The sequence below is a fragment of the Sorex araneus genome, chromosome 1 (assembly GCF_027595985.1).
Source record: "Sorex araneus isolate mSorAra2 chromosome 1, mSorAra2.pri, whole genome shotgun sequence".
Taxonomy (NCBI): Eukaryota; Metazoa; Chordata; class Mammalia; order Eulipotyphla; family Soricidae; genus Sorex; species Sorex araneus.
The window spans coordinates 12278648-12292583 of record NC_073302.1 but is presented as its reverse complement, the minus strand read 5'-3'; the positions used below and the strand labels follow the sequence as shown (position 1 = coordinate 12292583).

Here is a 13936-nt window from a genome sequence, read left to right as displayed (position 1 = left end):
TTATTAGTTCTACTTAGTTAATTACAGAATAACAAATTTCAGTCAGGTATGATTCTTTTTAAATTACCCTTCTCCGCTATTTATGGTGTCCTTCTACTAGCTTATTATAAAGTGATAGAAATAAAATTGTTAATATAAAAAATATTTGAAATACTTTATTATGTAAGTGGCCACTTTCTCTTGGAAAATTGATTCCCGACATCTCTAATTGACTTAGGCATTCCCCACCTTAAGATTTTATTACCTACATTAAGAATCAAAAGACATCTTGGAGCCAGAGCAATAATACAACAAGTAGGGCATTTGCCTTGCATGCAGCTGACCCAGGTTTGATTCTTGGCACCGCACATGGTTTTCTGTTCCCACCAAGAGTATTTCTTGAGTACAGATCCAGGAATAAGCCCTGAGCACAGCCGGGTATCGCCCAAAAACAAAACCAAGATATCTTGGATATCACTGTCATCCCGTTGCTCATTGATTTGTTCGAGCAGGCACCAGTAACATCTCTAGATTGTCACACTTGTTACTGTTTTTGGCACATCGAATATGCCACGGGTAGCTTGCCAGGCTCTCCCGTGCAGGCAAGATACTCTCAGTAGCTTGCCGGGCTCTCCAAGAGGGGTAGAGGAATCAAACACGGGTCGGTTTCGTGAAAGGCGAACGCCCTACTGCTGTGCTATCGCTCCAGCCCATCTTGGATATACCAAGAATATTATCTAATACAAGCAGCAAAAATGCAGGAAGTAAAGCATATAAAAAGATAAGGATACACTCCCAGAAATTACCAAAGTATGTCCTTATAAAGTGAGCAGCTCAGATGCCAGATACCATTACAGAAAGGAAAAATTCAAAGTGAGAAGTATTTTGACCTAATTTTTAGTAAATTAAATGTTTTAAGTATCTGCAACTTTCAAAAATTGTGTTTTAGGAACTGTTTTACAATCCCCCCCCCAAACAGCATGCCTCACATGTGTGAGTCCATGGATTCAATCCCCAGCACCACAAATACTAGAATTTTAAAAGTATTACATGGCTCTATTCACCCCTTAGGAGGCAGACCATTCATAAAGGTGAAGTGCAAATGATAGATTCTTTAAATAGATAGTGTATATTGTTACATTCAAAAGATTTATTAACAAAAGTTGAATCTATAATTTTAGAAGAATAGTACCATGCAAGTCAGTGATTGTATTGGGTTCAGAACAATGTAAAATACTTCCTTGCTTCCCTCCCTAATGGGTAGGCTTATAGAAGAAATATGAATGTGAAGTGGAGGGCATTTTAGGGGGAAAATAGACAATTAGGAGATATAATTAAGATGATACCATTTAGATTGGGGGGGCCAAAGAAAACCTCTAAGGAGATAAACTGAGACCTGAAGAAGGACCTTTGAGGCAGAGGACTTCAGATGAAAAATTCCTCTGCAGAGGGAGAATATGATGGATGAACAGGTTAAAGATCATGCCAGGCTTCCCATGCCATATTAAGGTTGGATTTTATTCTGAGTGGAATATAATGTAATCTTTGATGGACTTTAGGTAGTGGAGTGGCTGATCCTATTTGTATTTTCATAGTCATGCTGACACTGAGTGAAAGAGAAAACAGAGTCAGTGCGGTGGAGAGATTTGAGATAATGGGTATCTGATTGGAGACTGTTGCCTCCTCGAGGCAAGAAATGATGATGATGGCTTTTCTGGGAAAGACATGGAAAAAAATACTGATTCTAGATAAAATTTGCCAGTAAAACCAGTGGGTAAAGATGATTTCAACATGGGAGATGAGGTGTACTAAACTATCAAGAAAGACTTAATAATGCTGTAACAGTACTGGTTAAAGCTTTGTTTATGTATATTAATAAAGTCAAATAATGTACATAAATTTTAAACAGATCATTGCAAAATGTCCTTGGAGAAAATGGCTATTTTAAATGAGTAAATATGCTCTAAGGTTGTTTTTATACTATTAAATTCCCTGGCATACTAATTACAAGGAAAGTGCTCTAAGTCAGCTGCCATTGATATTATGGGCATTACTATTAATAATTTACAAGCTCTATACTAGCATGACAACTTCATGTCTGCCTTCTAATAATTATTTTTCATAAACTTTCATAATATTACATATATGGAACATGAGAATGCAAAGTATTTATGATGTTTGATATAAAGAGTATCTAGATAATGTCTGTTTTCATTGTGTAAGTTGTTTTCTTTATATTTGTAAATTATTGTTTTCTTTGTTGTGTGTTCTCTTGTGTGTGTTTTATGCTAATTGACTTGTGGGAAAATTAGATTTCAGAAGAAGAGAAAGACCTTCTTTACAAGCAGTTGGGTGGTAGGATACAACTTCTAAATAAATTACGTCAAGAAACTCTGGATCTAGAAACACAGTTGGAAAAGCAAAGGCAAGAAATTGCTGAAAAACAGAAGGAGATCAAGAATCTGCAGATAACCATAGATAGCATGGATTCTCAAGACCCAAAGCATGTAAGTATATGGAGAGATTTTTGGTGTTTTCTATGGGAGATACAGTACAGTTCAACTGTTATGCCTAATCGTTTTTAACTGCAAAATCCTTTCTGAAAATCTGTTGTAGTATGATGCACCAGTTTGTGTGATACGGATTTGTGTGTGTGTGTTATATGCACATATACATACATGCATACAAATAAATATGTTTAGAACAAAACAGCTTAGGGCTTGAAGGAGGAAGTTTTTAGTAGAACAATTGATACATGACATACATATTTAAAAGGTTGACCAAGTCCAGAATATAATATATTTAGAAATTTAGTTGTATTTTAGCGTACTTCAGAGTGCTCTCAAATTTTTTACTTTCTTTTTCTATGCCTATTTTCTTCTTTCCTGAGAGTATGATGGTGAAATTGGAGACCCTAAAGGATACTGTATTAAAGCTACTTGTTATTTCATATTAATTTGATAATTGCCTTTAAAAATAAAACACTAGGAGTGTGTCTTTCTAAAATGTGGCAAGACGTTAACACGGGGGATGGGTAACAAATAGATTCTGTCTCTTTCTAACTTTACCCTGAGATGTCATACTAATGATTTATGTGCTAGCCAGTATTTGAGAAATAGAAATAAAAACATTTCCTGTATATTTTACGTGTATACTGTGGACATAAGGTTAAGTAATGTGGCATAGGATCAGTAATACCATGCTTTAAATTGCATATAATTGTTTAGAAGTCTGCTACCTCAAGTAAGTCCCCTGAGGACATAGCTGTACCCCTGGGGCCAGTCTCTTATTGGTGAGGGCTCTCTTTCGTCAAGGAAGGAAGGAAGAAATCGGCCTATAGGTACTACCCAAAGCTTTTTTGCTGCCCCTTCTATATGATGTAAGAGTATAATTAGAATCTGGATTATATGTTTGCTTTCACCAAATAACTGCAGTATTCATTTTGTTTGGGGGTGGGTAGGAAGCCACAGCCAGCAGTTCTCAGAGTTACTCCTGGCTCTGTGCTCATGGATCACTCTTCACTTTTGTCAGTACTCAGGGTACTATGTTTACTTGGGTTTTAATAGGAAGGTGGCCAGCCTTGTGTCAGAGAAGCACCTTAACCCCTGCAGTTTCTCTGTGTCTCACAACTGTGGTATTCTTGCAGTGTAGGGAGTCTCTGCTTACTGGACTTCTATAAATAATTATATCTAGAAAGGAATCAAATAAGTAGGAATAGCATCAATATCTTGAAGGTAGTTCAAATCTATCTGTATTGAGATGTAACATAAAAATCAATTTTAAAGTTTATTCTGGGTTTTGTCAAAACTAATAAAGGTTAGTTCTTAAGGGTTATACCTTGGACTCTTTAATTTGCTCAGAGGGAGCATCAGTCACCGCCTTTACTGGCCATTTTTAGAAAAAGGGTAAGCAAAATTGGAGTAGAATCCCTGCAGCTTCTAGAGTTTTCTAATCAGTTGAAAAATCTTTCTAATTAATTAGCAGAATTTAAGTTAGAGAGATGAGAAAACAGTTGATGACTCCAATATAATGGAAAACATGAAGTGTCTGTGCTTTGTCTTGCCTCATGGCTGGGGAGAGAATCTACTAGGAGAAGCTTTATCAGCAGCTTTTGAAGTTGATGGAATGTTTTTCCAGTCTGCAGAAGATGGAAATGTAGTTTGTAAACTACATTTTATAGAGATTCAATAGTTTGTTCAAGGTTTTAGGAAGAGGCAGAGTCCATGGTTAAGCTTACCCAGGGACTTTTTCCCCCATAAAATAATAAAAACAAACTCCTTGAATTCTAAGAACAGAACTGAGACTACCAACTTTGGGCATAAGGGCTGGGAATGGAGCAGATGAGCAGGAACGAGGGGACAGTGGAGGGTGTTTGCACTTTGCTGGTGGGTTGTAGTGAAGTAACATTGCATGCCCAAACCTAAACATTAACACTGTATATGGTAAGCAGTGTTACCTCAGTAATAATTTTTTCAAATCTTAAAAAAAAAAAAACCTGAACATTTCTAGAGAGTAGTCAACTTAATTTCATTTTTAAAAAATGTATTACGGCACCATGGTATATAACATCATTCATGATTGAGTATCAACACCAATCCCATCACCAGTGTCAGCCTTCCCCTACCATTGCACCCAGTTACCCTCCCGCTCATCAGACTGCCATGTGACAGGTACTTTTTTTTTTTTGGTGGGGGAGTAGGGGTTGTTAAATTTTAGCCACACTCTGCTGTAATTACCTCAGCGATTAGGGTCTGCTGAAGGTTGGGTCCTGCAGTGCTCAGGGACGCCCCCCTGTGGGACTTCACACCCAAAGGCGTTGGGGTGGGGCGCCTCGCACCTGCCAGGCATGTTCAGTTACCCCTCAGCCAGCTCCCAGTCCCCAGTCTAATTATTTTTAAATTAGCTCAGAGTCAAGCCCAGACAGGTTTTAATAAACATAACTATTTAACCGGGTTTCCAAATGAAGAGGTGCTTGTTTAAAAAAATCACACCTCGGTTATAAAAAATTAACGGCTAGAAACAAAATCACAGACTTAAACATAGTAAGTTTCGTATTTCTCTTCCCCGTAGGGGAAATGCCGGGTGAAGGCAGAAGGCGATTGATCGCTAGAGGGTATTATCCTTTAGTAGACTGTTGCAAAGGTTGTGCGTGATTGGCTGCCGGAGCTTCCTGTGTTGTGATTTAAAGAGCGAAGGGTGGGGCCTGCCTGCAGAGATTGCTCCTGATTGGGTGGGCTGGGCTGCCACTCTCAGCTAAGAATGTGGTTAAGGCGCTGAGAAGTTACCGAGGCTCCAGACGCTTACAAAAATGCAGCTGTCAGAGGGAAGAGCACATGAATTTGAGGAAGATCGCATTAGAAAGCGTTCTGGCCAGTTTCTGTTCTCAAGCGCTCATTTGTAACAGCACAGGTTCTAAGTTAAGGTATGGTTTTTATCTCTCTCAGCACAAAGGGTTTAGGAGGAGGAGTCGAAGATGTAAGTTCCTGTTTTTACAATAACTCTTTTGTGCACTTCTCAGCTGTGAAAATTGCAGAATCTATTCATTTTGTTTCCTCATGTTTAATTCATTGGCATATTGAAGCAGATTTTTTTGTTTTGCATATGATGGAATTTCAACGGATTTTTAAATGACTTTTACAGGTGTTTGTTTTTTTACAGAGGGTTTCTTCTTTTGAATCAAAAAAGTCCTAAATTTGCTTAGAACTGAGATGAGTGTTTTTGCCTGTGTTGAAAGAAGAGTTTTGAAAATCTCATCAAGTTTTACCTGCAGTAAAGTCTTGCTTGCAAATTGCTAGTCCTTTGTTCTTCAGAAATGAAGAGACTTCTTCTCTATATTGTTTTGGAGATATCTCAAACTGAAAACTTCTTTTATAATTCAGTTGAGGTCCTAGACTTGAGAACTTTGGAATTGTGTTCAGATTGAGGCTTTCTTCTCTCTCTCTCTCTCTCTCTCTCTCTCTCTCTCTCTCTCTCTCTCTCTCTCTCTCTCTCTCTCTCTCTCTCTCTCTCTCTCTCTCTCTCTCTTTCTCTCTCTCTTTCTCCCCCTCCCTCCCTCTCTCTTTCTCCCCCTCCCTCCCTCTTCCTCCCTCTCTCCCTTTCTTTTTCCCTCCCTCCCCCCTCCCCTTTTCTTTCTTTCTCTTTCTGTGCAACCAAACTAGAACTGAGAGGATGTGAATGAGAAGGCAAAGGTTCTCTGGGGAATTAATTTGTCTCCTTATGAACAGTTGCCTAAGGAATTATTTATCTGCATATGGGCAAGCCAGTTGATGGCGCTGAGATTTGTAAGACTAGATCTTTGCTCCTCAGTTCCTATCCCTGCTCCTCCAGATTTCCAGCACACCTGAGAAACAGTCCCTCCATTTCAGTCAGCTATGACTCTGCCTTCTAATGCCGTAACTGTCAAGGTATGAAAGAGTGTGTGAGTGTGTGAAAGCTTTTCTTTCCTGCAGGGGCATGTATAAAGGTTGAGTATATGCCTCTACAGGGCCCTCCATGTTGACAATCACAGGACCAATTGTCTTTGAGGTAGGTTTCTCAGCTCCCACTTTACGGAGCCTAAAAGCAAAATGTTTCTAAAATATAAGGAATTGGAGAAAAATCTTGGAACTGAAGTATTTATTTCATGTCTTTATTTCCTCCTGGACTGGAGTGATAGCACAGCAGGCAGGGTGTTTGCCTTGCATGTGGCCGACCTGGGTTTGAGTCCTCGGTCCCTCTTGGAGAGCCTAGCAAGCTACCTAGAGTATCCCGCCCACACAGCAGAGCCTGGCAAGCTACCCGTGGCATATTCAATATGTCAAAAACAATAACAACAAGTCTCACAATGGAGACAATGGAGACGTTACTGGTGCAAATCGATTAATAATAGGACAACAGTGGTAGAGTACTACAGGTACTTCCTCCTGAATAACCTTTTAAAAACATTTAGTGTGTCTTGGGGATTAAAAAGGTGCTTTCTGGGTCAGAGGTGTGGCTCAGCAGAGCGAACTTGCTTGCCTTGCTTGTGAGATGCCTTGGGTTTGATACCCTAGAGCTGAAGGAGGCTGGAGGAACAGTGTCTGTTTTTAAATAGTGACATAAAAAACATTGAAAAAAGAAACTCTGGTATAATCTTGTTAACATTTTGAAAAATGAGTCTTTGTGACTATGTGTCCATAATTACCTTTGAGGAAATCTTTTTTTAAGAGACATTTTAATGCTGCCCCAAAAGCACTGAACTTGGCTGCATTACCTACTGGCTATACTCTTGGAAAAGTCACTAAGTTCTCTGATCCTCATTTGATCATTTATAAAAGGGAAATGATGGAAGGTTTAAGTGAAAATTGGGGGTGTGGAGGGATTGGGGTTTGGGGCCACATCCTGTGATTGTTAGGCTCTCAGCTCTCTGCTAAAGAACCACTTCTGTGGATATCTAGGGGACATAAGCGGTGCTGGGGATTGGACCAGGGTCCTCTATGTGTAAGGCAAGTGTCCTACTTTGTACTATATCTCTTCAGCCCTGTCACTGTCACTGTCATTGTCACTGTCATCCCGTTGCTCATCTATTTGCTCGATCAGGCACCAGTAATATCTCATTGTGAGACTTGTTACTGTTTTTGGCATATCAAATACACCATGGGTAGCTTGCCAGGCTCTGCCGTGCGGGCGAGATACTCTTGGTAGCTTGCCGGGCTCTCCAAGAGGGGCGGAGGAATTGAACCTGGGTCGGCCGGCACAAGGCAAACACCCTACCCACTGCGCTCCAGCCCTCTCTTCAGCCCAATATATATAAAATATCGTGCCTGGTTTTTCATTCCTCTTTGAAAATTAAAAGTTATGATATGTAAAAAGGTACAATTGTGTTGATCTTTTTTTTTCCATTTTAGTGCCATGTGAAGGCCCAGAAAACGGGTAAAGAACAACAGCTTGACATTATGAACAAGCAGTACAAACAACTTGAAAGCCGTTTAGATGAGATACTTTCTAGAATTGCTAGAGAAACTGAAGAGATTAAGGACCTTGAACAACAGCTTACTGAAGGTGAGGATTTAAGTATGACTGTGGGCAAATCAATTTCAGTGTGAATAAAAGGACCCAGCCAAACATCAATTCAGATATTATCCAACTACTTCAACTGTTAATAATTATTGTGGGCTTCTGATGCTTTGGGGTCATGCCTTACTGTGCTCCAGAGGCTGCTTTGCAGCTCAGTGCTTGGGGTTCACTCCTGACTGTGTTTGGGGGACCATGGTGCTAGGAATTGAACCAACTCCTCATGCCTCCTGCCCCATTGAGCTCTCTGTCTGATCCTCAGCTGTTAACATTTGATGGGGAAGTATTTACCGAGTACCCAAAAGTGTTTAACAAAAATAAACCTTCATTTATTTCTGTTGCATTGATTTTTCTCTTTAGCCAAGTTATTGGGTTCAGTAGGCAATAGGTCAGTATATGATCATGATAAACCTTTGCATGTAATACTTTCAGAAGCTGAGAGCCCATGAGCAGTGGGTATTCAGTGTACAGTAGTAGTAAGAAGAATGTATTTTTGGTTTGACTGCAATGTAATTTGGTTGGGGGCTGGGTTGGTGCACATCTGGTGGTTTGTTGGAGCTACTCCCAGCTCTGTGGTTAGGATTCATTCCTGCAGGTTGTCAGTGGACCATGTGGTGCTGGGGACTAGGGACTGATCCCCTACACTTCCCTTGTGCAGAGCATGTATTTAGCCCTTTGAACCGTATCCCTGACCCTGAAACGTAATTAAGCAAAGGCATTGCAACAAAAGTGGAAGAAGAGCCATTAACACCCCGCTTCCTTCCAACCCCCTCCCATGTGAAAAGACCTATAGGGTCCCTGTTTTTTATTATCAAAGGTTAATTACAATTGGGAAGTAAGTTCTGTCTCAACCAATGCTTGTTTTAAAGATCAAATGAGATTGTACTCAGAGGGTTTCGTTTTTTTTTCACGTCTTTAGGTTACATGATTATGCTATCCATCTTAGATTAATCTTGTGTGTTGAGTAGTTTTGTGCTTCTAGCAGCAGAACTCACCATTTTACTGTATATTTTTCATCATTTTGTTTGGATTGCTACTTTAAACTTGTCACAGTATGAAACAGCCATTTTATAAGCAGTGCCCATTGAATTAGTATTTCTTGTATGATTGATTAATACTATAAGGAGTGAAAAGATATTATATTTTGGAAAAGAAAAATAAGATTAAAAATAATTGGAAGCTTATACTTTTATTCTTAGCTAATGGTGGGAGCCTTCATATAAAAGCATTTACTTAAATAACATTACCTTCTATTTTCCCATCCTGCTTAGGCCAGATAGCGGCAAATGAAGCCCTGAAGAATGATTTAGAAAGTGTCATCAGTGGATTGCAAGAATATCTGCGAAGTGTCAAAGGCCAGGCAACTCAGGCCCAGAACGAATGCAGAAAGCTACAGGATGAGAAGGAGACACTGCTGCAGAAACTGACTGAAGTTGAGCAGGAGAGAGACCAACTTGAAATTGTTGCCATAGATGCAGAAAATATGAGGAAGGTTTGTACTTTTTCTTCTTTTCTGTTTTCTCTTCAGCAGTCGATGATGTCCAAATTAAGTGAATTAATACCAACCAGTGCACTTATAAGTATTAGAAAGTGTGAGTGGCTGTTTAGCAGGGTTTTTTTTCCCCCTTCAGTTGTGATACACTTGAAACAATATTTTCTGTACTTAAAGAAAATGGAGATTATTAAAACTGAATTTCTGTCTCCAAAAGGTTATCAACTCGAATATGAAATTTTAGCTATTAAAAATGCTGCATAAATGTTAATGCTTTAGTTGTGTTGCAAAATTAAATGCAGTTTAGTTTTATTAATTAGAAATTTTACAGTTAAAATGACAGGCACAATGTTAGTAGTTGTATTATATTAAATCTGATATGTCTCCCTTTTTCTTTCTTCTTTTCCTTTCTTACATGTAGTGGTGTTCAGGGAGTGGCTCCAGTAGTACCCAGAGCTCCTGTGGGGGCACATCAGAACTCAGCCTTCCATATGCAAAGTGTGATAATTCTCTAAAGTCCTGTAAAGGTTGCTAGTCCCATATTCTGAATCTGTCTTATTGTTTCCCCATAATTTGTTTAACTTGGTTCCTCTATGCTCTATATAAAATAGTGTCTTAGCCTTGTCCCTTAATTACTCATGAGGTTAAACACCTTTAATTTTTTTGCCATTCAATTATTATCTTCAGTAAATTCCCGGTTCATATTGTTTGGCTACTTTTTAATGAAATGTCTTTTTCTAAGAGACTAGGAATTTTTAATATAATATATGTTAATCTTTTATTACATGTGGTGCCAGAAGAAATTACATGTCTGTGAACCACCCACTGAGAAACTTCTTCTCTAAATGTTCTCATAGCAAAATTTTTCTTTAACCAGAATAATTTTATTTGATTCTTAAAGCTCCCAAATAAATAAATGAAAGCTTGTAATGTTTAGTCAGAGGAACCAGATGGACTAGATCCGGGAAGGTAGCTCAGAGGGCTGCTAAAGAACATGCTTTGCAAGTGGGAGGCCCAAATTTAATCCCTGTGGTCCCCTGAGCACTGTGAGGAGTGAGAACCAAACCAGGTTTGTAGCCCCTGAGCACTGCCAGCACGACCCTAGAACCAAAAATCAAACAAACAAAAATTAGATCAGCAGAAATGAAGTAGAACTGTGATATACTAATTAATGTGTATTTATATTCTTGCTAACTCTCTAGTTATTAAAAGTTATAAAGATAGTGTTATTATATTTAATACCAAAGAGAGTTAGTCCCAGTTTTATTCTTCAGATAAGTCAACACACTGGGGTTCAGTGGGAAATGACTTTGGAGTCAGCGATCTAGGTTTGTATCCCAAGTCTGTCCTCCTTCATCTGCATAGCCCTTTGCAGTTCACTTAACACTCATTCTCCATTTTCTCATCTGTAAAACAAAGGTGATACCTTGTCTTGGGGGCCAGAGCAATAGTACAGTGGGTGGGGTGTTTGCCTTGTATGCAACTGACCAGGTTCAATCCCTGGCACCCCATATGGTCCTTGAGTCCACCAGAAATGATCCCTAAGTGCAGAGTTTGGAGTAAGCCCTGAGAACTGTGAGGTGTGTCCCCTTCCCCTCAAAAAATAACAAAACAACAACAACAAAAAAAAAAACTTGTCTTACCCAGTTAGTGTACAGGTGCAATAAAGAGTGTGAATACATTCATCCCAATATCTGATAGAAAATAGGCTTTAAATTTTGTCCTCTTTTTTCTTATGTATTAAGATACATTTAAAGTATCATATAGCTGGTTATGTTGGAAAATGTGGTGGCTTACTGATTTTTCTGATGATATTTAGTCAGTGTTTTGTTTTCTAATTTATTTATGCACAGCCTGTAGCTTCATCACACTGCTAATGAACTCTTTCTGTGCGAGGCCAGCAGTATCCAGTCAGCATTTGGTACTCAGTTTACTTCTGATAACTTGCAGATACCTGGAGAGCACAGTAGGGTTCTGTAGTTAACCATGCACTGGATCCTTCCAGGAGCTCGCAGAGCTAGAAAGTGCCCTGCAGGAGCAGCACGAGGTGAACGCAGCCCTGCAGCAGACCCAGGGAGATCTCAGTGCCTATGAGGAAGAGCTTGAGTCTCAACTGAAAAGGAGAGATGCTGAAACCACCGAACTCAAGGAAGACTTGGAAAAACTGACAAGGCTCAGCCAGGTGAGAGGGAACATAATTCTGTCTAGAAAGGAAGCAGCTAAAAGCTTTCTCCTCGTGGCCTTCCCTTGACTTAATACAAGATTAAACTTTTAAATATAAAGTATATATAGTGATGGGAAGAGCAAATTTTGGTATCATACAGTTTGAGTTCAGATTTTCCCCACTGTGTGTTCCTAGGCAATCACTTCATACTTGTGAAACTTTTTTTTTTTTTAAAAAGAGGAGGAGCCAGGTTCAAAGTGATTGTCTTGTATGCAGTTGACCTGGGTTCAATCCCCAGCATCCCATATGGTCCTCTGAGTCTGTCAGGAGTGATCCCTGAGCACAGAGCCAGGAGTAAGGCCTGAGCACTGCAGGGTGTGGTAAAAATAAACAAAAATTCTGTGAAATGACTTATGGTGAAGATAAATGAGGTAGTGGGTGTGGAAGCAGCTAGCAGCTAGTATTTAATAAATTGCAGGTTTTCTTTCTCAAAACAACTTTAAGAGAATTTAAGTTGAAAATTTTATTCTGCCTCTTTCTGTTTTGCTTGGATAAAAATGGCCTCTAGTTTAAATTACACTTGCAGAATAAGAGAGTCATGTATCAAGTGTTTATTGACCATTGATGGCCATTTCCATGGATGTAGCAGAGACTGGCTCAGACTGGCAGACAGCATAGTAGGTGAAACAGATAGAAGAAAGAAATGGGGTTCCCTTAACTTGGATAAAGAGTGTAAAAAGGTGGGAAGTGCCTGTCAAAGAGGACTTCCCTATAGATTGTCCTATTTTGGGATAGGGAATGGACACTGGTGGAGGGGTGGGTACTTGAACATTGTTTGACTGAAACAATTATGAAAGTCTGTAAGTCTGTAAATGTATCTCATGATGATTCATTAAAATAGAAAATTTTTTTAAAAATTGATGGTACTTCAGTTTTCCTTTAACCTGTGCGTAGTCAAAACATTTTATCATATGTGATCATCTTTTAGACTTTCTGTCGCCCCACTAGACTCAGTGTACAGTAAATGTTTAATTTGTGTTATTTCTCTATTTTCACAGTGCCCAGAATATAAGAGGAGTCAGTGTCAGTATGTACAATTGAAATAAGACAGTTAATATCCCAGGAATGCTTTCCTTTAATCATTCATATGATTAAAAACTAAAAAGTTTTTCTTATTGTAATTATATGAATTCATATTTCTCTGCTTGTCAGATATGAAATGACCACTTGCCAGTTGTTGGGATTATATTTCTCAGAAATGACAAGCTTTTTAAAAACTGCAGTTGAGAGAAGTGCAAAAAAAAAAAAAAAAATACCAGGTTGTGGGAGAGCAAAATAAATGTAAATACCTATTGGTAGGAGTGCTCCCAAGCAATGCTCAAGGGGTCCACCAATGATTCTCAGCCTACTGGATCATTAATTCAGTGCAGGGCCCAAGGATGCAAGGCTTTGCCATGTGGGATACCTACGCTGTCCTGGTGATGCAAGGTGAAAAAATTGCCTTGGACTTTTAAATCCAAGCATTAAAACATATAAACCATATCACCATATCTAGTAAGGAATTATGTTCAAATGTAAATTCCTTTGTGCCTTTGTAGCTCATATGTTATTGCTACTTTATGTTTTCCTATGACTGCTCCCAATGGCAATAGTTAGAAAAATTGGCCCATCAAGCCGAACTTGAGAAGGAAAAGCAAGCCCTCGAGAAAGCCCTCAGAAAAGTGCAGCTCTCAGAAGAAAAGGAGCAAGAAAATGATGAACTCCGCACCCAGCTTACACAGCTGCAGGTAGAGATGGTGCTTTAGATTATGTAACTTTTTTTGGTGTGATGGGTTGAGGTGGTGGGAGGTGGCTGTGGTTGGAGACTTTGGGTTTCACTCAGTGTGTGTTCTTGGGGGTTAGTCCCAGCTCTGTGCAGGGTCATGTGCAATGCCAGGGATCAAACGAGGGCCAGCCTCGTTTAAGGAAACCTCAACCATAACCCCTTAACTGTCCCTCCAGCTGTAGTATTTATTCTTACTCCAGACACCCAGAGATGTTGATATCTTAGTTGGATATGTAATAACCTGCTTTAAGAAGCAACTTGAAAGAAAAATGGAGTTTTGAAAGTAGGACAGTACGATAGTCCTATTTCCTGTGAGTCCATCATCTTAAGATTATTAATATGCATATCCTTTGTGTTGTGATCATCCAGACAAAGAGATGGAGCAGTGTTAATAGATAAACAGAAACTCTGTAGACTCATGGGTAAAAGCAATCCTTGTACGTCT

At 39.2% G+C, this 13936-nt stretch overlaps 1 protein-coding gene across 1 annotated transcript in view; it reads left to right on the top strand.

The window, feature by feature from the left end:
• Positions 1-13936, top strand: part of CNTRL (centriolin) — a 90087-nt gene that overhangs the window by 29368 nt on the left and 46783 nt on the right. Inside the window, 5 exon segments of the mRNA XM_055123706.1 lie at positions 2292-2486; positions 7845-7998; positions 9282-9502; positions 11508-11684; positions 13319-13453. Coding sequence (XP_054979681.1) covers positions 2292-2486; positions 7845-7998; positions 9282-9502; positions 11508-11684; positions 13319-13453 — 882 coding nt within the window.